The sequence below is a fragment of the Trachurus japonicus genome, chromosome 21 (assembly GCF_045865225.1).
Source record: "Trachurus japonicus isolate A0001 chromosome 21, Traja_1.0".
Lineage (NCBI taxonomy): Eukaryota > Metazoa > Chordata > Actinopteri > Carangiformes > Carangidae > Trachurus > Trachurus japonicus.
Window position 1 is genome coordinate 10375593 of NC_140927.1, and position 23585 is coordinate 10399177.

General features: G+C 40.6%; 1 protein-coding gene across 2 annotated transcripts in view; it reads right to left on the reverse strand.

Annotated features, from left to right (window-relative positions):
- Positions 1–18613, reverse strand: part of lrp1bb (low density lipoprotein receptor-related protein 1Bb) — a 288370-nt gene extending 269757 nt beyond the window's left edge. For both annotated transcript variants that reach the window (XM_085766198.1, XM_085766197.1), the window contains exon 1: positions 18508–18613. In XM_085766198.1, coding sequence (XP_085622324.1) covers positions 18508–18598 — 91 coding nt within the window. In that variant the 5' untranslated portion in view covers positions 18599–18613. The remainder of the gene's footprint in view (positions 1–18507) is intronic.
- Between the last annotated feature and the right edge of the window lie 4972 nt (positions 18614–23585).

A 23585-nucleotide genomic window follows, 5' to 3' on the forward strand; every position in this document is an offset into this window, starting at 1 on the left:
TGTGTATTAGTCAGAGTCAATTTGATTAGCATATAATGGGAAACACAAACCTTCTTTATATTGATGCATTATATTAAAACCGCTCATGTACTGCAGCCCAGTGCCATCAGAAAAAGGTAATACAATAACCTGGGTAAGGGCCTACAGGAGGAAAATCTGTTTTCTTAAGGAAGAATGAACATGAAAGGTTTTTAATTATGTTGATGCTCTAATTCACCACATCTATTTGTTGAAATATTGTGAATGGCTGTTGAAGCACAATTTCTCAGAAGGGCAATAGCTTCATCAATAGTTCCAACTCAATTGAATTCCACCCTCAACAACCTGCAAGAAATCAGCATTTGCAGACACCCACTAAGTAACACCATAATCATGTTTGGACTGAGAAAATCAAATTCTCAGTCAATTATCTTGGCCTCAATGGAACTGATAATGGTTGATCTTAAGCAGTAAATTGGCACCGTTTAAATCTAAACACAATGTTTCACAGTGAACATGTTGGCTCCGTGTAACAGGTTTCCATTTTCTGGTCCAGAGCCACTTTTTCATTGGTGAGCACTGGTGGGGGTGGAAGATAGGACGCTGGTGTACAGAGAGGTTCTTGGACTACATTAACATTATCAGTAAATCCCATCATAGTCACAGAGCAGTAAGCCGGATGCTGTGGCAGGCCCCCAGCTAGGCTCCGTGCTGAAATATTCTCGTGCCAAAAATGATGTGATGAAATCACAAAGGCTGTGTCACAGCACAACTGAAGAAGATATGTTGTCTTCCAGTCAGTCAAAATGACAAAATGATAGTATGACACCTACACAGTCTTAAAATACTGTGACTCTCTGTCAGATGTAGCAACAGAAAATCGTTCCATGTCAAGACTTTATAAGTGTGAAAAACAGCAAGTCGATGCTAAATTCAAAACAGGTAGTTGCATTTAAAGGCTGCAGATCTGATGGTTCCAATGCCATTATACATCATAAATATTAATGAAGTTTTCTATTTCTGCATAGTTCCAATGAAGAGATTTTAAACCTAAACCAGTTATTGATCAGTTACAGTTATGACAAAACATTTCTATCGGCTGATTTACTGGATTATGGAGCAGCAATAAATCAGAGCTTTATCAATAATGCCTAATAATTATAATACACATACCTAATGTACATGAATGAATGAATGAATGAATACCTAATGTTTCAAACATACCTGGGTTCATTTTTTAATTTCTTTAAAAAAAAAAAAAAAAATCAGTGATAATCACATGAATGGATTATTTTCATAATAATTTGAATCAATGACAAGAATAATGAATGGTGAATATATTAATTATATTAATATTGATATTAATTATATTTGAATAAAAAATTCTGCTGCATGGAAAGCTAGACACCACAATAATAAGAATTCATCTTATGTAATTTAATCTTTCCATGCTACTATGCACATACATAGCACAGAGCTTTTTCAATAACTTCACATATGACACCTGATATAACTGAAAAAAAAGAATAAAATATTTTTTATTGTATAATTATTTGCAGCAGTGATGAATATCAAATGTATCTTAACCACTTAATTAAGCATTGCTTTTAGTTGCTGTATTTCACTGTCTTCATCAATATATTTTCTAGAAAAAAAAGTGTTTGATTTCACTTTCCTGAAGCAGCACTGTAAATAGCCTAAAGCTAAATACCACCATCCCTGACTTCTAACTGTCAGTTTCCACGAGAAATAATGAGGCTTATGTCAGCCAGGAAGATGGCCATATGAGTCATCTGTCAATATTACAGCCTGAAGATCACTCAGATGTGTTTTCTTGCCATTCTACTCTGGCGATGGAGCTCAGCGCTTCTCTCAAATGACCTTCATCTTCAAATGTGAAGATAATACACAACAATGCATATACGTTCACTAGAGTTGTTTGGCATTTCAGTGACTGGGTTTTTGATCCTCTCAGCAGGGCTAGTGTTTTGTGCTTTTCATAGAAATGTAGATAAGTATTGCTCATATTGAAAGCACAAAACACTACCCCGCATTCAAAGAAATGTGAAAAGTTCAGACTGTTCATGCCAGCAGTGGGGTTTTGCATGATGTTGTTTGTTGTTATCACTGCTGCACATATGGCACCCATCTTTGACCATGCTGGATGTTGGATGCTGCAGTCTCCTGCTGCTCTGGGCTGATTGAAATGGGCCACAATGTTTCAACACTGTCTTCAGAGAGATTTTTCACTCTCTAGTTTCCTACTTTACAGCTTGTTTCCAGCTGTTCTACCCTCACCTATAGTCCATGGAGTCATTTGGTGAGATAGTTGAATGAAATTAAAGCGCCCTACTGGGTGTGCAGGACTGTGACTTTATAGACTGATACAGGCACAATCCAGAGCACATATGCAAAAGTACAGTGACCACACATATACTCATGCATAAAATGAAATATGAAACCTGTCACAGAATATGAGCATTTTAACTTCATTAAACAAGCACTGCCTTAACATCCTCACACCATTGCAAAATCCTGCATGCCTTCCGTCAACACCTCATACTACATCTACTGGATGTAACAAACATTGTGAAAGACAAAATAAAACTTCAGTGTTCTCCTTAAATGACTCCTTTCTGTGGTCACAATCTGTCAGAACCTGACAGGTGAAGGTGCTTCGGAAAATACAACCAGCTATTAAAAAATAAAATATGAATTAGTATAGCTCCCTAGGGGGCAAGGTGCCTTATACACTCATGTTCTCCTTTAATTACAAGTGGCACAAAGACTGCAGAGGCAACGCTTTCTTTTCTCCAGACAAGAAGTCATTTCAGCTCTAGACAAATAGTTGGTATTTTCATGAAATGCACTGGTGAGACACTCCATCCTCTGGACTGCAGTGCCTCCTTTCAAATGGTGACATTAAGCTGAATTTGATCTCAACTTCATCATATACCCACATGCACACACACACACGGACTTGATACACATGTAGTGTAATACTATTTGATAAAGTATGTATATAATTGTTTTTTATAGTTACCATCTCATGGAACAGCTGGCAGCATTTCTGCACTCAACCCACAATTTGCTTCTTGGTTGTATTTGAGTCAATGTAATCCAGCTATAGCTAAAACATTTTAAGGCTAATTATACACTGATGACTTCTTTATCATTCATACTATGTAAACAGTATGCGACTTCTCGTGACAAACTCACAGATAATTATCTCCCAACTACGCAGCTCTGCAAAGCCTTTTAGCCTCTTTCAGTACATTGTTGGTTTTATGGCTCACAAATTGACTGTGTTCAGACTCAGCACTCTTATACCCTGGCTTTCGGATGCACCTGGCAGCTGTTTCTGCCGAAGTTTCTGAAGGTTTTGCTGTACATTTCCCTGCACAAAACAATAGAACGAGCTTGGCGCTAGCTCCGTCAAACAGCAAATAACGTTACATGTTTTGAAGACATGACAGCTTGCAGGTGGATATTAGCCTAATATATTCCTTTAAATAAAGTAAACATGAAATATTAAAGACATCTTAGTCAGAACTTGACAGAGTCTAAACAGCGTTAAAAGGAAAAGGAATATTGGATTTACATTTGTCAGGTTGACAGACACACCACTCCACACCAGTTCTAATGCAGCTCTATGTCTGCTGATTGTGTGGTTTCACTACTGTTTGTCACTAGAGTTAATACATTTTTATCTGCGCCAGAATCTGCATTCCTGCTGTCTGTTTGAATGATGCATCATCTCTGCTGCTGGTTTGAATTTAGTGAACCTAATGAAATGCTCCAAATTAGGATTCATTTCAATTGGTTAAAGTCACTGTCAGACTTATTCTCTGACAGTTGGCTGTCAGTTTCGCCATCAGCAGTCTATAATTGTAAAACAAGTACAGCACACAGATGTGAATGAGTGTATATGCAGTGTATTTGTCATCTCAGTATCTATTATATCTATATCAGTATAGCCTCCTAAATCATATTTATCTGCAGCTAATCCACAAAAAGCTCAACATGCATCTCTACTCCAATCTCTATGCATGATGGGACTGACTTCTCATGAGTCATTTGCATTAGTGTTGCGATACTGCTATGCCTTAGGAAATATAATTTGTTGTGTACAGTACACATAAGGAGTAAGTATAAAATATTACTATAGGGAGCACACAGTTAAAAAAAAGAAAAGTAAACTTTTTAACAGCAAAACACTATATACTATAATAATAATAATATATTTTGAAGCTCAAAGACAGAATGTTTGTTTTTTCCTCTGTGGCCACCTGTGCTTTCATTTTTGGGTAGGTATCAGTGGGTATTGCTTCATCAAAATGCCACATGAATAAAGTTTATTTACTTAATAGCAGGATGTTTGGTTTCAGCATTCTGCTCTGCCTTTGGATGCCTCTACACATCGTCTCTCTTCTCAGTAATAACATTTCTCAGGCACAGTTTGAAAACAGGTATTCCTGGAGTGATATTATTTCGGGGGTAAAGTTAAAATGTAATATGCAGTTTGGAGGCAAAACCTCCAGAATGGTTTTTGATTTTGATTTGCTCAATTTCTTTTTATATCATAACATAATACGAATCAAAATTGTATCAGTTGTTTCATGTACAAATACATGCTGTTACAGTATATCTCCTCATCTCAGTGTAAGACAAGATAAGATTGTGCTTATGAAAAAGAAACTCAATAAGACATTTGAAAATGTGGCATTTTTATTGCATAAAATATGCAGACCAAAGAATAATGGTGACCAATTCTGGTGTATGTCTTTGTTTTCTCTGTTGCCTGCGTAAATTAGCACAGAATTACCGGTAAAAATTTAATGCAGGCATGTCTCATTACACAGTGAGAGTCATTATGATGAAAATTACACACACTGCTTTAGGGGTTGATTATTGGAGGATATATTTGCTTTGGGACAGCAGAGAGTTGCATCCAGGCAAACAATTAACCAGCTTTATAGTGCAAAGCAACTGAAACGGGTGGCTCCAAATTGCAGCTGATATTAAAGGTGTTTGAAAAGTAATTTGTTGTCAGCTTAGCTTACTAATGGGTGCTACAAACACACCACACAGTTTGCATTGATTGTGTTACCTACAGTATGACTTTGCATGAAACAAAGAAGGATTTCAAGCAATTCATATAAAATTAAATTAAATACGAGACAATAATAATGAGAGTGAGAGTTATATGAATTAAAACAGAGATATTATTTGGCATAGAGGATAAAGATTATGTTTAAATGCTAGTTAAATCTTAATAAGATATAAAAGTTGGTTGCTTTTTGAGAGTGAATCACTTTTTATTGGTGAAAGTATGCTTACTTTTACACAGATGAGATCCGTATTTTCTGGGTAACCTTTAGTGAGTCAGCTTCGACATAGAATCAGACTTTTATGTAATAGAACATTTTCGTTGCTCCTTTAATTATGAATGCACAATTACCAACAAGACACTTACGGTCTTTTGTCTAGTTAAACTTTAGTTTCTGGTGCATGTGTGAAAATACACATCAATATTTAATTCACAGTGCAATCCTATTTTCTCATTCAGTCAATTTGTGTAGAAAACAAGAACGCTGTGCTTTAGCTGCTTTTCCAGAAGAAGACAGAGACAAAGCGAAACAGGGATGAGCTTTAAACTGCGGCTCCACTCTCCAGAAAGTCATTAGGTCAGAAGTGTGGAGGATGGTCGGCAAGGGGCCTTTAATAATGAAGAGCTTGTGTTCCACAGGGAAACACTGCCTGCAGCAGGCATTCACACTGAGGCGGCTATGGAAATGAAAGATTTTGAGGTGCAGAAAGGTCCCAGCATGCCTGTGAAAGAAACTGCCTGGCTAACACTCCTTAAAGTGATAACTATTTGATTTGGTTGACAGCATTTTAATCTCAGACAGAATCGCACAGAATTTTGATTTCCATAAACCAGCTATGAGAGTTTTTAATTAAACCCACTAATCACGGAAAATACTGAACAACATTCTATTTACCAAAATAAGCCACATGACAAACGTGAAATATGGAAATATGTAGTGGAGGATACTTTCTGCAGTGGTAGAAAAAAAAACTAGACTGGAATTGGGCGCACCAAAAGACTGGGCAGATGCAAATTTTCTCCCGAGACTCAAAGGCTTTGAATGAACATCCAAATTTAGGCCTTGGTAGCAATTTAGATGAGAGGACTAGCGGCTCCATTGGCTGGTGCACATGTGGCAGATTGCATATTCTCTAACAGCTCTATAGCAGGACTCAATTCATGTCACAGTGAGAGCGATGAGGCTCGACTATCAGGTGATGCATTCATAAGCTGCTATCATACTCACACTGACCCGTGCAATGTGCTTCTTTTTTTAGCAATAAGACGCAACACTGGTCTTATTCCTTTCAGCTTCCTATCTTTAACAGCAAACCCAACGGCTTATCAAAGCATTACGATCTGCAGTACTGTTATGTTACCACCGTCCCAGGTTTTGTCACCAGGGCTCCACCAATCCCAAACTTTGTTCCTCCCAAATCCAACAGATGCTGATCCGAGACAAGAGATCATGCTTTCTTTACATCTGTACCCCGTGTGCAGGATACCAAGAGAGACTGGTCTATTTGTCCACCTGCAACAATGACTGCGAGACTGTATTTAAAACGTATATATAGGAATTTTAGGAAAATACTGCTGCCAATATATTAAGTCACTACTGAATCAGTGTGTCCCCTGTTTGTCACGATTACAATGCAATGCTGTAAATATCTATTAAGCCTTTGTGCAGGTCTAAGTTATGTCTGACAAGTTCAATTCTGGCAAAGACATCACCTCGGGACCTCCTTAGGGATTCTGTAACCGCAGAGATAAGTGACACGTCCTGTGTGAGGAGTGTCTCGGGTAGACAGATGCTGCAGCCTGACCTCTGATAACTGTGTCAGGGAGCTCTGTGCGATGGCAGAGGAATCGAAAAAAAAAAAGTGGTGCACTCAGAAAACACGGGCTGCCTAGAAATGTCTCCACTGACTTCATTTTGGGATTGTAGCTGCTACATCAAAGACTTTGGGGAGCAGATACGTCTTGTCTTGACCGACGGTTATGAATGATGAATCGGAGCACAGAGGTAAATTAGAGTCAGACATGAAAATGTTGGGTAGCTGAATAAGACTGTAAGGTCAAGAGGAGTGTATCTAAAAATGAGAACAGACATGTCATGCCTGCTTCTACTGATGACAGTCCTCTTTGCGAGACTGTTTATTTTTAGAATTGATTTTTTTTTCTTTACTTATTGTAGTCACTTTTAAGGAGCTTCACAGGAAAGACTTGACACGCCAGACAAGAAGACACACTTGTCAACACAGTTAATAGGCTGCTCTGCCGAGGTGCATCTCAGGAGAGGTCGCTCAGTTATAGAAGCCACTTGTCAGGTAATTTCTACCTCTGCATAAGAGATTAGGGGAAGAGTCAGATAGCCAATTACTGTCATTACAATGTCTCACATCTTTTACGCACACTGTTGCACAATCTCAGAGGTTAATAACAGAGGGGAAGCACTTTAGGAACAATCACCCCTATATCAACATTGTATCTATTAGTCAACATCATCATTAGACACAGCTTCGGATTTAATTCCTCTACAAAATTAACGACTGACTTGCTGTGTGACAAGGTGCTTCTGATTTATATCTGCCATAGTAACCTGAAAAATTGCTGTCAGTCCTGTACTACAAAAAATGCAATCATGTCAGTTATGATGATTTGCTGCTTGTATTTGTCCGACTAATCAGAGACTGAGAGTTATGTTTTGGATTGCTTATTGGGCAATATATCGCCCTTGGGGTAAAATATCTTTGGGCTACAGTAAATTGTAAAGGCCATTTTTCATTATTTTCGAACATATTACAGAACAAACAATTTATCATTAACAGAGAGTAGAAAAAAATAGATTTATTGTCATCACAAATTTGCCATTATATATTCATAGACATCGTCACTGAAAATGTTGTGTTTTTTTTTGTAGTGATGTGGTTGACATAATGACGGCACGCAGAATGGCTGATTTAAGTGTAATTGTTAATAATGCAATCTGTGCATTTGGATGCTCAGAAAATCTCTACATGTTATTTATATTATGCATGGTGTTCAGTACTCTTCTGTTTTAATGTTTTAATGCCGTCTGTCTTGTATAGTGCTTCAAACTGAATAAACACTGAGCCCCTCGAGTTGAACTTGAATTAACTTTGTGTTGTGCTTTGTACCTCGTGAACATACACGTCACTGATCTAGACGAGCACATCAAGTTCAAGGTCTTACACCCACCCTGCCACAGGTCTGTACAGGCATCTCTTCTGCAGCACTGACTGGAATACATCTAATCTAAATGAGGGTTTTAGAATAATGTGATATAACATTATTCCTGTCCATATGCGACAGGACACAAAGGTGTCTACAATCTTTCTTAACCACAAAACCACTAGGTGTTAACTGACAACTCTGTCAAATCCATGTGTGTAATTGTGATGCTTATCACTTTACTTTCTAGTAAATACCATCTATTTTTTTTTCTATTGGCAGATCCTGATTAATGATGATGAAGTGATTCTCTAATGATCAGAACAGATGTGGCATCTCTGCTGGGACATTTACTCGACGGCTTTATTATGAAAAACTGTCTCGGCATCAAGAGCTTGAAAAATCAGAGTTTGAAATAGTTCATCAAACATCAAACTTTCTTTTCCTTTTTTTCCAAACAGAAAGGCTCTTGGGTAAATACTGTCTGTACATCAATATGGGCTATTTCAAACTGCTGCTTCAGAAGCAGGAAAACATGGAACAACACCCATTACAGCAGTGATAACACCTATGCCACCAGACAACCCTCATGCAAGCTGTTGTTTCTGGAACACTATTTCACGGGAACATTGATGTCACCTCATCACAACATACAACTTTTTAGTGATTAAACACCTTTAATAGCACCAGTCTGTGCTGCTTTTTGTTCATTTAGACCCACCCAACTGCCAAAATACTTTACTAGAATTATGAATCTGATGTTTATCTTCTAAAAGCTGACGACATGGAGCAAGACAAAATGACTGACAAGAGAGTGCATATTCAATATTTAAGACAATAGGCATTCACAGTATTAACCTCATGGGTGACCCAGCTAAACACAGACCAGCCTGTGCTTATTGAATCACATAAACTGAGTCAGAGTTTAAATGGTTTTTGGTCACTACACTCGAAACGTCGTGGCCCCTCGAACAATAAAAGTGTTCGAGAAGAGGAACACTCGGCGTAATTGCTGCCGTCGTAAAGCAATTGTTTTTATGTGTGTTAGAAATGATCAAAACACCAGATGTTCCCTCACTGGACGCGCGTGACCTCGCTCGTCAATAACCTGCTTTAACGAAGTGGCAGGTTATTGCGTCTTGCCATAACCTCAGGTATTAGCTGAGAATTTTCAGCTGTCAACCTGTGATGACAGTAACTGCCAGCGGATGGATTTCACTTGAAAGCTTCCCTGCTGTGAGCCTCACTTGATAATTTCCTCCCATTAAATGGCTACCACCTGCTGCTTGAAGTTCAATTCACAACTAATGATAGCTGCTTACCTTACCTCAAACATCTTAACAGATTTCCACACTTACAGGCACGCACATGCATGCTGGCATCCACACACACACACACACACACACACACACACACACACACACACACACACACACACACACACACACACACACGTGTTTACAGGCATTTTCACACATACAAAATCATACGGGATCTCTTGAAGTTTGGTTGTCTAATTTGAATTTCATTTTACATATGTCAGCTCCATCAAAATAGATAACCATATCGAAACAGGGCCCTGGCTCTGAGTGGTTGGCACTCCCAAAAGACTATGATTCTTTGTGTGAAGTTCAAATGCTTTCCACATTTTGAAGTGGTCCAAGTTCCTACGTAGTCCCTACATATGCACGAAAAAGCGCACTATGGTGTGAATGAGAGTGTGAATGTGGTTGCCTGTGTGGAAGCCTGTGACAGGCTGGTAACTGGTATCTCCATGTGTTTCTCTGCCTTTAGTGTAACACATGCCATGGTAAGTAGTTTGTAGTAAAAGGAACACTGAATGATGAACAAATACTTATAGCAATTAACAGCAGCTGAACCTTTTCCATCATATTGTGAAATATTACATGGTATGAAATGCAGAGAATAACTGAGCAGATTTTAGTGAAAGAAAAAAAACTCTCTACTCTTTGAAGACTGTTTATGAGTATATGTTTCTATGTTGTTGTTTTCCCCAAAGTGAAAAAAAACAACAACTACCTCCTACTTTAGTATACATTTCATTGTTCATCTTTTCACTTGTCAGTGTTCAATCAGTGGTTTGCTACAAAAAGATTACCAACAAAGACTTCTTGTCCTGTGTTGCCTCTTTTTGGCAGGAAATGGTAGTTTCACTGAAAATGGAATTAGCTTCAAAAAAAAATGTTGAAGAAAAGTGTAACAGCAGCTCTGTTCAGAAATTGTATCCACATTGGCTTCTCTGTGTCTGGGAGAGTTATTTTTAGGAATTCAATGGAAATGAATCAGGTATGGAAAAACTTGTTTAAAAGTTTGGTTGGCGGCAGAGTGTGCATGTGAAAGCAGGTGAAACAACTGTGAAATGTGAAAATCTGAGACATGGAAGAAAAAAATTCAATCATATGCAATCAAAAAGAAAAACTGTGCCCACTATTCTTCCATTGTTTACATGAACATGGCCACAGAAGCAATCATAAGATTGTGCTCTCAAAAAGAAACATTAAATCTCAGTCAAGTCTAAAGGGGTTCTCTCATTACTCTGAGTTTTTGTTCGTGGCGGGGGCTGCTTCAGGAACAAGTGACCCTTATCAGGCACCGAGCAGTGAGAGATACCTGTGACAGCCAACATGTTTGAGGCCCAAGTGCTTAATCTCTGGTCTCTGCTACAGAGCGGTGAAGCACATCACTAAGGCAAGAAGGGGGTAACTCTGCACATTTCCAACGCCAGAAATGGAATAGGAGTAAACCACATAGCAGGATCGTGAGAGTGCTGCTCTAATCGTATCAAAGACTTCTACAAACAAACATGGGTGTACTGTGATTGATGGGAACACAGCTAATAGGACTCCCAATCCAACACTGTGCGAGAGGGGAGGGTGCCGGGGACCAGAGATCAATAGCAGCTCGGAAGCATGTTAGGGAATCATACTGAATCAGATTGATGACAGCTGGTGGTGATGTATTTGGCAATCTAATTTTAACACAAAGTAACTCAGTGATAGTGCTGCCACGCGACTGAACTCAATCCTCGTGGGCCAATCGTATCACAGCTGTTGAGAGTGAATTGTGTTCTTGCTGCAGGTGTAGGTAGCAGGGCAGCGGTGCAATTTCATCGTTGATTTTCAATTCATGCACTATGCCATCAAAGTGCATTAAATTATTCATCCTCAGTGGCAATCTCACAAATATTTTAGGCCCAGAATCCTCTTTTTGTGCCCTGTCATGCTTTGACATACACCAAGACCGACTCCTCTAAATTGATATTGAAAGAATCAGAGTGGTTAGACATTCTAAGTGCGGCCCAGAAATTCGTAGCAGCTGACAATAAACTGGCTGCACATTTGATGTAGCCACTCGTTGCTTTGCGCGCAGGCATGAAAATGATGCCAATAATTTCTCTTTCTCCATCTAACTGGACTGGACAACAGTGAGATCTGCCAGGGAAGCCAGCCACAACACAGACAGCATGCAGACGTTCATTAAAAAAAAAAAAAAAAAAAGGTTTATCTATTCCTGCTGTATATAACAGTACGAACTGTTTGTCCAGGAGAAAGTTTGAAGAGCTGAGAAACCAAGGAGCTCTTTATGCCCTGTGCTTAATGTAAATACCTCACATAACACACTGCCCTGCATCTTTTCTGAAGATCATTTCATTCCGTGTATTCATCCTCTCTTCAATGGCTGAGATATATTTTAGCTCTTTGAAGGGCAATGGCTCGGGAGGATGACTGAAAAACAAATCAGGCAGGAACAGCCAGTTCTGTGGTTGTATATTAATTGCCTAGGCAGTTTATGTTTAAATCCATAAAGAAAATTGTGGATTATTAGAGGTGTACATTAAAATGAAACACGTCGATGACTCAGTATTTCTTAATTACTCTCTGCACCAATTTCTCTTTTAAGAAGGACACATCGCAGCATCACCAACTGGCCTTAGGTTTGTCTGCTGAATGAGGCTCGTTGGGGGATGGATGAATCCCTCCCCTGTTCTGGTTTTCTGAGCCAAGTCTGCATGATGGGGCCCTGAGCCCTCGGTCTGTGCCAGGTGGCAGCTGGGAGAGAGCGTCCCGAGCCAGGCTTCAGCGGCCCTCACTCTGGTCCTCTGGCACCACCATTGCCACTCGGGGCTTGACACCGGCACTTCTGACCTGCTGATTGGTCATTGTCCGCCTGCAATATCCAGTTTGTCTGAGCAACTCCCTTTTTGTCCGCAGCCAATAAGTTCAGGTGTGAGCCTCCAATCAGCAAGTCACCCTTCTAAAACGGTGCTTTTTTCCCCCGGAAGATATCATGGAGCTGATTACTTCCACTCAAAACACAGAGCATCCACCAGCCCATTCACTTCGGTTAAATTCTGCTGTCTGGTATTGACAGTAACAGGAAACATTCTCTACTCAGAAAAAAAAAAAAAAAATGATGAATGAATCTATCATCTAAGTAATCCAAGTATTAATCACCAAGATGCTTCTTGTTGGGGCTTAGACTTAGCACATTCAGGCTCATACATTAACCAAGGATCTGCACATTGCCAATTTAGTATTTGGAAATGAATGTGCCAAAAAATATTACAGCTTTCGCCAAACAACAATGAGAAAACTCTTCATGCGGGGTGAATTGCTACATGCCCCCCCTCCGAAGATGGCTACCTCCCCACCACATCACACGCACAGAAAATGACAGCCTCTGGACTCTTTTTAAATTGCCAGAGCAGTTGACAAAGTTAACTTTGACAGGCTCATAACACCAACACAACATTTTTAGTGTCATTTTATCAATCTGGGGAGGGGGCAACAATGAAGCGCAGAACAATGAAGGCGCTTACACACACAAAAAACGGATTCAGGTCAGCCGACGACAGCACGCCAAGCTTTCAGCTAATCAATCAATGTAGCTCTGTCCTTTGTGCATGGATAGACAACAGACATCAGTGATTAAACAAAAGACTATCCAGGAAGGTGTGAGGTTAAACTGTAAAACAGTGAAGTTAATGCTCCCACTTCCTTTTCTCTTCATATTTGAACAGTGCTCCACACCATTTATTCCCATGGCAACGCAACCTCTGCAGGCATTACCCCTGCTATCTGTGCATTTACCGGTAGTTGGATATTTCAGACATACATGACTGTGCATACTGTGCACGGTGGTCAAAATACAAAAGCGGGATGAATATTATTAGAAATACATGAAGAAAAAGACGACTACAGTTTCAGGTCCTGTATGTTTCTCTTTGGAGCCATGAGGTGAGAGTCACAGTGTGAGCTACAGAGCAAGGATACAATGCTGCTGCTGCACTGAATGTCTGCACATGCTGAGCGCTATGCATGGGGCATCTCCTCAGGGTGCTGCCTCCATCCACCTTGCTGTTCACCTTTTCAAACTGACAGACAGACTTTTAGCCTGAGATGGAGACACTCTTCACCCTTCGGGACGCTTCCAGAAAGATGTTCGCTCCACTCAGGCCTCACTTTTCACACCCCGCTGCATACTAACTTTAACTGCTACCATCTGAACAGCCCCTCGTAACCGCTGTGCCTCATACTAGTCTGTTTTATTGTTTGGGTCTGTTCGCAGATGGTCTCACTTGTGCATGAGCATAGGTTTCTTCTTTTCGTAAGGCACATTACATCACCCTTATATTTATGTTTATGATGCATTGTATCTTATCCATCACCCATTAATGACCTCAGACTCAACTTGTGAGTGCAGCGCTTTATCCCACCACAGCCATTATAAACGCCATTTTCATTAGCATATTTGGCAATAAAGCAGTTGTGCTTTACTCCATTAATAATTTATCTATACTTTTTTTTTTTTTTTTTAATCCAGCAGCCATTTAAGTATATGGCTGTGCCCAGCTCTGCGGTTCAGCTTCTGCAAAGTGGGACTTCTTTAAGTAGAAGTTATTGATTCATTATTCACTTTTTAAATTATGTAATATTTAGGGAATATTTAATATGAATTCCCATGGCAGTGCTGTAATTAAGTCTTCCAGAACATCAACATAAATAGATCATGTGGGTCAAAAACATTGCTCCTCCTTCTATAGGTAATCAATGCCACTAGTCAATTTACAGCCAATGGCTTTCACAACCTGAACCGATCCGTTGCTGATTCAATTGTAGACCATTAAGACTGCTAGGAGGAGATATTAAAGGTGACACTATCAAAATCCAATGGCTTCATTCAATAACTTTGTTCTACGGGAGTGAGCTTCACTATCATACTGCAGACTAAAATGAGATGTGGGGGCTGGTTCACTGCTGCCTGCGGTAGCTTGAGGCCACACTTCACCTCTGCCATGAGATAGATGTAAGAGCCCAGTGACAGCAACACTTAGCTGACATCACCGGAAAGATGTGTCAGCTACTTTAATGTCTTTTCATAGCTCATAAAAGACTGGATGCAATTCTGCAAGAACGCTGTGCAAGCACATGCTTCAGACAAACCTCAGAAAAGCTGTAATGACTGATATCATGGGTAAAGTGATTGTCGGGGGGAGGGGGGACTAAACATCCAGGTTTGGTAGAAGTGAATAATCGGCTCATTTACAAAGTAAAGCTGACCTTCTTAACATGTGACAAGCTGATGGGGTGCTCTGATGACTCGTGTGGTTCTCAAGCCAAAACACACTGGTGAAGCAACACTCAATAAAAAAACACCTGAAGTACAGTTCACGTGTCAGTGGTGCCAATATAAATAGCAGCGAGAGCTCGTGCCACAGGTTTTCCACCGCTAACGTCAACGTCCAGTGCTGACTGCATCACCTTCTATTCAGACCACCCTCCCCCTTCATCCAATCTTTTTTTTTTCTGAACTTGCTTTCAACAGACCTACATGCGGTTTGTTCAATCACTGGGTGAAGACGGGGTGCCCGGGTGAGTGGAGGACACCTTCCATCCTGTGGAGCACCTTTTGCTGAGGTGGACACAATTGCTGCCATGTCAGAACAGGATGTGGACAGAAAATCGAGCGATCGAGGAGGAGGCCCTGCAGCTGCGGAGCTCATTTTGTGTTAATGCTTTCCAGAAAAAGACGTAAAACAGCTATGAAAACAGAATACAGTCCAACCTTAGAAGGTCAATCGTTAGCCTCTACTCAGCACTTCTCCTGTAAAAACAACATCCTGATCTTCATTGGTCTTTAGTCTTCTTCAAAGAGCACCAGCACATTATAGAGTGAATGTCTATGAAAGACGGTTGGACCATCAGAAACAGTGTGAATTTTTGATTCAGTGTTGTGAAAGTCAAGTGATTTACATAATCTCAATTTAGTTGCAATTCATCATGTCCAACTGCAATTTAGTGACCAATTTCCTGCCTTCAAGTTAGTTATTAAATGAGCAAGGATACAATGGTGACATTAAATAGAATGAACATTTATTTAACTCTGCAGTACAAAGGAGGCAGAGTTATGGACAGTCACTGATGAGACATCAGAGACTATTAATACCCAAATCCCTGAATTGCAGCATGAAGCTGAATTCATGGGATCAGGATAACATTTGACTGGAAAGGTTAGGGACATTGGTGCTTTAAAATTTTTTATTATCATAATATAGTGGTAGTGTTAGTATAAGAGTGGTAGTAGATAATTAGCTCTGTTGTGTGGGATTACACGATAATGCAAAATACAAAAAAGACATAGTTGGCTGAGGACTTTTTTCTATGACTTTTTCTACTGACTTTGCAACATGAGCACATAGCCAAACACATACTTCTGACCAACCAGCTATTCTTTCATTTTACTTTCATACTTTTTTGATGAAACAAAATAATTTGGAAACTATTCTCAACAGGTGGCAACTCTTGTGTGAGTGTGAAGGAGCCACAACATTGGTGATTTCAGTCAAGAAAACTTACAGATTCAATTGTTTACACTAATCTGTACTGGTCACAGACACAAACTAGCTTCTAGTTCATCATCTAGATCTCATGTGCTGGCTTTTGTGGCACACACACATGTACACACTAACACACACGGGCACTTGCATACAATTCAGCGACACTATCTCACTATCTCATTTAATTAGCTCTTAAAGGCAGCATTCCCTGCATTAGTGCACTGACCTATCTGTGTCTTCCACTTTGCTATCATCTTTTAAATGAGGTATACATTACGAACAACCTTGGGCCGTTCGTACTAGGTGATGCTTATCTGGCAGGGAGGTCACTGCCCGAGATCAAGGGTATTTTCATTTTTAAAAAAAAAGAAAGAAAAAAAATTATAATAAAGAGGCAGCACCATGCTGTTTCTAAACTTCTCATGCCTGTCGTTTTTGTCAGATCAGCAGTGTGCAGCCACGCCGACTCGGCCAGGTCAGCCCGCTCAATGTTAAATGGACACAAGTGATAAGGAGAAGAGGAACACAGTGGGGGGACCACAAAGAGACGCTGCTTTTCTGTGAATGAGCACTGGAAATGTTTCAGTTGCACAGAAAACCACTGACTCACTACTTGGCATTCAACGTAACAACGCCGCTACCACAAAGCAAATTAATTTCAAACTAATTAGGCTAACAACCAGCTTTGGTGTTGGAAGAAATAAGAAATGCCATTATCATTACCATCCAATTAGACCCAGCTACAAGAACTTTCATTTATTCTCAGTACATAGGCAGAGTGGCAGGACAGCATCAATAGAGACAGAGATGCTCATACCTTCTGATCACTGTGAGGGTATGTGTGTGTGTGTATGCGCGAGCATTCTCAACACAATTGTTCTCTATTTAAAAATTGTTCTACTAGCCCAGATGAGACAATAAAATAGGATGCAATTCTTCACTTTTTGCTCAAGCTACACTAATAAGGTTCAGTGCTGCAATTCTGACAAACACAAACTCTTTAAATTTTCACTTGGTTGCCCCGCACCCACCTCTCAGAGTAGGGGCATCCTCTGGGACTCCATGAAACAAATTCATCTTTTCATTTCATGCACAGAGAGAGGTAAACAGTGTTCTCCTTCCTAGTGTGAACTCTAAGCTCCTGTTTTCCACGCTGTGTTGGGGGTGCATTTGGTGACATTTGGGATGGTCCCACGAGCTGAGCAGGTTTGACAGTTATTGCTGTGCTGGGGGGAGTGAAGGAGCGGAGGAATCTATGACATCCAGGTAGGCAGTTACTGGATATACGTACATTATGTTCATGCCTCATGTGACTACAGGCATTCTGACACCTTGATCTCACTGTATAAAGTGCCATAATTCACCACGGGAGCCATGGAAAATTAAAATTAAAAAATTAAAATTAAGATGAAAAGTTTCTATATGAACATGACTATTGTTTTGAAGAAAAAAAAGAAATCAAATCACATTTTCATGTTAATTAAGTATCATATTTCCTCTAAGAATCCAAGTGATTACAAAAACTTGCATCTGTGACACTTTCTATATGCAGCCCTCTATGAATGCAGCTGTTGAATAGACGCAAATGAGCTTTAACTCTATTCTACAAAGCCTAATGGGAGAATTGAGTTTGGTTGGCTTTACCCCCAATGATCCTTACATCCTATGACACCCACAGAGTGACTGTTGATGAGAAGCCTGTCAGACAGCACTCAGCATTGGACACGGGTAATTATGTGACAGAACTGAAATTCAGACATGCAACAATCAATAGCTGCTGAAAAACGAGTTCCAAGACGTCACTGCTGGGCTGCACACACAGCGCTATAGACTTGAACGTGCACTACTAGTCCTATCAATTGCGTCTCCATACGATCATCCCCCGGCAGAGATAACATGCCACAGCTCGGGAGGAGACAAAATACACTTTGGCACAGGAATATTTTCACCTGCTGCACCGTAGGATATCGCGGCTACGCGCATGCAGTCTAACCCACTGATTCTACCCGGGCTCCCAATAGCCGTGAAGAATGTTCCTGAAAATGCACAAACACAAGAGCTGTGCTAAATGCACTGTGCAAGTTGAATGGCTCATTCTAAGGGTGGTATTGTGACTTATTGGCAAATAATGCAACATTTCTATCCTAAATGATAACAAAAAAAGAGATGCAGACTTCCAATGAGGCATCCCACATTGGACGGAGCAGAATGACGAGGAGATTCAGGTGATCAACTCTTTATCATTCATGAATGGAAAACAGAGGGTTTTCTATCCAGCATCAGCACAACATTTGGCGCCCGTAACAGCAGCAGACCGCACTAAAGACGGCCCGTGGTGCCAAGTTTCATCGGACTGCGCATTCCCGACGGCCCGGTTCCTCCTTACCTTTCTCCTCGTCCGACACTGTCGAGGGCTCAGCGCACGGAAATAATCCCGAGAATAGGGCTAGAAAGGCGAGTAGAAAAAATTCGGACATGGTTTCGGAGAGCGGGCTTCAAGAAGCCACGGTGCTTCTCCTGGTCCTTCTCCTTCTCCGGATCCGGGTCCAGTCTCCCCCTCCACCACAACCCGGTTGTCGAGAGCCGTTGTTCGGTGATGTCCAACGGAACCAGTGCGCAGAATAGTGCAGCGCTCCCCCGGCTCCCCGACACATGCACACCGCTGCTCTCTGTACAGCGAACAGACGCACCGGAGACAGCAGGAGAGATGAGAGTCAGTGGCAAAGGGACAGAGGGAAGGCGGGGTGGGAGTGTAGGAGAAAGAATGAGTACGTTTCCTGTCTTTTCTCAATGATTAAATGCCGTCAAGGTGGCGCAGCTTGTCTGAAAGGTTAGCTGTTCAGTCAGGAGGGTGGGTGTCAGTCTGAGGTCCGGGGGAGTTTCAGAGCAAAGGGAAGAAAAAGTCAGAGGATGAGGAATGAGTAATTTCAGCTCTCCCTCTCCGTTGCCTCCAATATAGTCAAGCAGCTCCAGTGTAGAAATATATAAAAGCCCACATCCTGCAGAATTAGCTTGCAGCCTTCCAATAATAATAATTTAAAAAAAGGTGCAAACGAGACATAAGACACTGCTGATCTCTGGGATGTGTTTACAGTCATTTCAAGGGCACCCAAAACTGTCACCTGACCACACGGAGAGCACTGCAGTTAATATTTAGCATGGATGTGAAACAGCAGGGACAAGTGACTATAGGCTACAGTTCATGACAAATTCAATAGCAGAATCTGTTGCTTCACTCATCTGTCTCAGACGCTGAGTGCATTATGATGTTCTTCTATTTTGACAGCTAACTAACAGTTTTAATCACTTCATCAAAGTCAGGTCACTTATTACATTTGATTACTTTTCAGCACCATTTTGTCTGTTGGTGGCCTGTGGAAATTTCACAATCTAATAACCTCTCCAATGTGATATTAAATGAAAACACAGTATTGAATGAAGTCGGTGAGCGTTACTACTTGGACCTTTAATACAGTGCACAGGTGTTCCTCCAGTGTTATATGTATGATTTTCTTTTCTCTTCCAAAAATAACTACAAAGTTAGCCTACCTTTTTTGTAATTTAATTCCATATCACTGTTATAACTAGCACACGCTCCTGTCACCTTCAGTTGCCATGAAAACTTTACAATATTCCATAGACTATATCAGTAGTAAAACCATTCACTTAAGTTTCTGCCTTTCTAGACCCATATGTGATTTTTGTTGGCCGGTGCAAATGACATTGCAGAAGCACAATGTGAAAAATGAACTTTCAAAGCCCTTTGACAAAAAGGATGTTGACTTCTGAGATAAATTTTCCTTTGGTCAACAACCGCAGACTGCTCTGCCCTGGAATCTCGTGCTGTTTTTAATGAGCAATAACAAAGACATGCAGTCAGCCCAGCTGACATGCTAATGATACAAATCCTGTGGAACAGCACATGGAGAACTTAAGTATAAGCGGCATATGCAAAATGTTTCTTCATGATGCTCCTGCAGGTGAAGAAATTCTCAAAACAAAACCATTCAAGTTCAAATGCCTCGCTCATGAAAATTGTAATACGATGCATTTATAATGCAGGGAAAACTACAGTGCCAAGGAGGAAAAGGCGATGTTTTTAACTTTGCCATGATGTGATTGTTAGTGAGCCATTACACAATTTTATACAACTGCTGGAAACAGATTTACAGACAAAAAATGTTTTTCTATTAACTCGGTATGTGGTTACCAGCTACTTTTGTTGCAAAACTAATTTGTAAAAGCTATTGCAGCTTAACCACTAGCGGTTGTGTAAGTCTGTTTTATCATGGGGACGCATTTCTGTCACGTCCGTCTCCAGTGTCACACTGTACCTGTGAAGCTCCTGTTTTAGTGCCTTTTGAAACATTTGAAGTCCATGAAATGAAATTCTCATGGACTGTCACAATGCCATTGTAGTAATGTTATTCACAAAATGCCTGTGTGCTGTGGCTTACTCTTCGTGGCTAAAGTGACTGACAGCTGTGTCTGCTGGTACACTTACCAACATAAGAGGAATTAGTAGCATAATGTTCTCCATTGGATGCTGTACCTGAGCGGAGCGTGAGCAGAGAACCTCAGAAAAGTACGGTGGCATCGCACTGAACAGAAGCAGGGGGGGAGAAGAAAGCAGGTGCACCAAATAGATCAGGAAAGATTCTGTAAATATTCAATATACAAAAGATCCTCCTGGACAAAAACTCCAGTCTGATACAAAAGTAGTGTTGATTTTTTATTGGAAGAGTAAGTCACTTTTGTTTTGCTTGTAACAAAAGGTAGCTCCAGTTCAAGTATCTTGGCATGGATTCCAGATCTGCAGTATTTACAGGTAGTTACATTGGACCCTACATTTTAATATTGTCTGAGTGACTGCAAGAGATTGTTTATATAGTGGACTGTATTAGTAAAGCTTTTCACATCAAGCCTCAAGTGGCCGCATTGCCAGAACTATTAACGCTGTTATTCAGTAGAAGAATAAACTCTGCCTCTTCACATAAAACCCATTACCTTCAGTCAACATGCAAGAGTTCTTCAGCATCGACAATAAGAACTGAGCAAAGATCTGCAATGAAGCTTGTGTGTTATGACAGTTACTAAAAGGACCTTGAGGTGAGATTGTTATACCAGATTCTTTTGACCAATTTTGGAATAGGTCAAAAATACAAGACAATAAAATACAATACAATACATGTAAATTCCCACGGGCTATTTTATATTTGACAGAATTTAGGTCTGTTACGTGGGTTGTGGTGGTTTTCAATGAGAGCTTTCACACCGTCAATCAATTGCAGCAAAGACAAGAGGAAGAAATCTTTGTTGTTCATGACCAGCGAGGTATCTGGATAGGTAAAAAGCAAGGAAATGGTAATTTGCAGCCCTGTAGATGGTTCACACTCACACACAGCCATGGGATGCTGCAAGCTAAAATCCAAACAAAGTACTCACAGGACCACAAGGAGGGTTTATTATCTACATTAATTTACTAAATGTTTTGTAATGCTTTTAACAGTGGAAATAGGCTGATTTTAAAGTAAAAGATCTAACACTTCTAGGTTAAGGCTAATGTTACACATAGTCTCAAAACATTTATCTCTGGACTTAATGGTGAGCAGAAAATGAGAGCTGTATCCCTGTTAACTTAGCTCAATTCCCATAACCTCTCTAAGTGTTTCTGCGACATGTTTATTATCCACTGACGAACCAAGCGGTTAGTGCTGTACTCAAATATGAGCAGCCGTGTCCAGTCACGGTGTTATAGATTCATTACGCGAAACATTGTTTAAGGTGACAAAGAAATGTATCCTAGATGAGATGGCAACATGCCCAACTCTCAAGCAGAACAATCTGTCATGTTTTATTATTGAGTTGTCACAAAGAATGAGGAACTCTTCAAGGACATTTTTCACAGAGTATCTCCTATTCCTCTGTGCCAGGATTGTACAGTTTTCTCCTTTAAAAAAAGCAAAAAAAACAAATGAATAATTTCATGAGGCTTTTTTTTTAATGTTTTACTTTGAATGCTGGAAGCAGGCAGGATTTCTCCATTGCAACTGAAGTGCCTACATTGTGATTAAAATGCAACTATTTTGGACAATTGTAAAGTACTGCACTTTTGTCCTGAATGATTTATACGCACCAACACTAGAGCTGTGTGAGCTGTGAATGGTTCACCCATCTGCTTCTTCTTTTCACCTTTGCACTTAATTAGAAAAAGCCCTCCATGTCTTCACAATCACCCTTGTCGTGAATTTGAATGTTGCCATGCATAAAGGAGGCATGCACCTGTCAATAGGAGTAATGCTCAGCGTGGACCAGCAGGCTTGGCTTCGGTGCAGATGTGTCAGAGAGAATCAAGAGCTAGTGGCAGTTGTACTACTGAATGGCAGTGGCTAGGGCAGCCTAATAGGCCACTCATGCATCGCGTGTCACTCACTTGCGGTACAGGTCCTGACACGGAGGACTGGATGGGGCCTGTCGGACTGTCAAGAGTACACACAGACAGGGAGCTACACGGTTACACAGCGCAACCCATGTGACCTCTGGGTTGTACATCAGTGTGAAGTGACACTCCCTAGGTTGTTTTCTAGCACTTGGAGCTCCTCCCACTTCTTGGCGTGAGAGAAGACAGCTACCCATCATGCCATTTCTCGTACTGCATTAGGCTGCACTTAGCCACTCTGGCTTGGGATGGCAGGGCTGTTCTCCAAAATTAGCAGCAGCTATTGACTCTGCTTGACCCTGTCATCGTTGAAGGCTCATTATCCGGATAATAACGCCACTGCTGCGGTTTTTGCCTCAACTTCTAGCCTCAGCATTGTTCTCAACTGCAATACCACTACTCTTGTTACCACAAGACCCTCACCCCCCTCCCAGAAGTCGGAGGCATTTTTAGAAAATGAGAAACGAGCGAAGATAGGCTGGGAAATCTGGTCTGACATGTGTTTTGTTTCTTTTGACAGTTATTAGTTGGAAAGCAGGGAAAGCACTGAATGGAGGTTCGTTCTGTGTTGTTGTGAAGGGTGTGCACACTCCTCTGCCAGGGCCATAAAGTGATGAGGATCCACAGGTGCTCCCCAGGGTCTCTTTGCTTGTTAATCAAGCAGTGGGATGACAGGCCATTTGCTGCATGAATCACTGCACTCTCATCATGCTGAAAATGACTTGCAGTTTTTTGGAAAGCCAAATGTAAACTGCACCTTTGTTGCTCTCTGCCAGATTAATGCAAGGGTGGAGCTGTTCCATCTGCGTGTCAGTGGGATGTGCAGCCATCAGCCTGATTTAAGAGTCTTCATTCATAGTCAGTTGGCCATAACTAAAACAATGGAATGTTTGTCTGTTTCCTCTACTAAATATAAATGTTTTTGTTTTTTTGTTTTTTTTTGTGGCTTGCTGGATCATATTTGTTTCCTCTGCGCAGAAGTCCATCACCAGCCTGTTTTAATGTGAACAAATGTTATTCTGTCA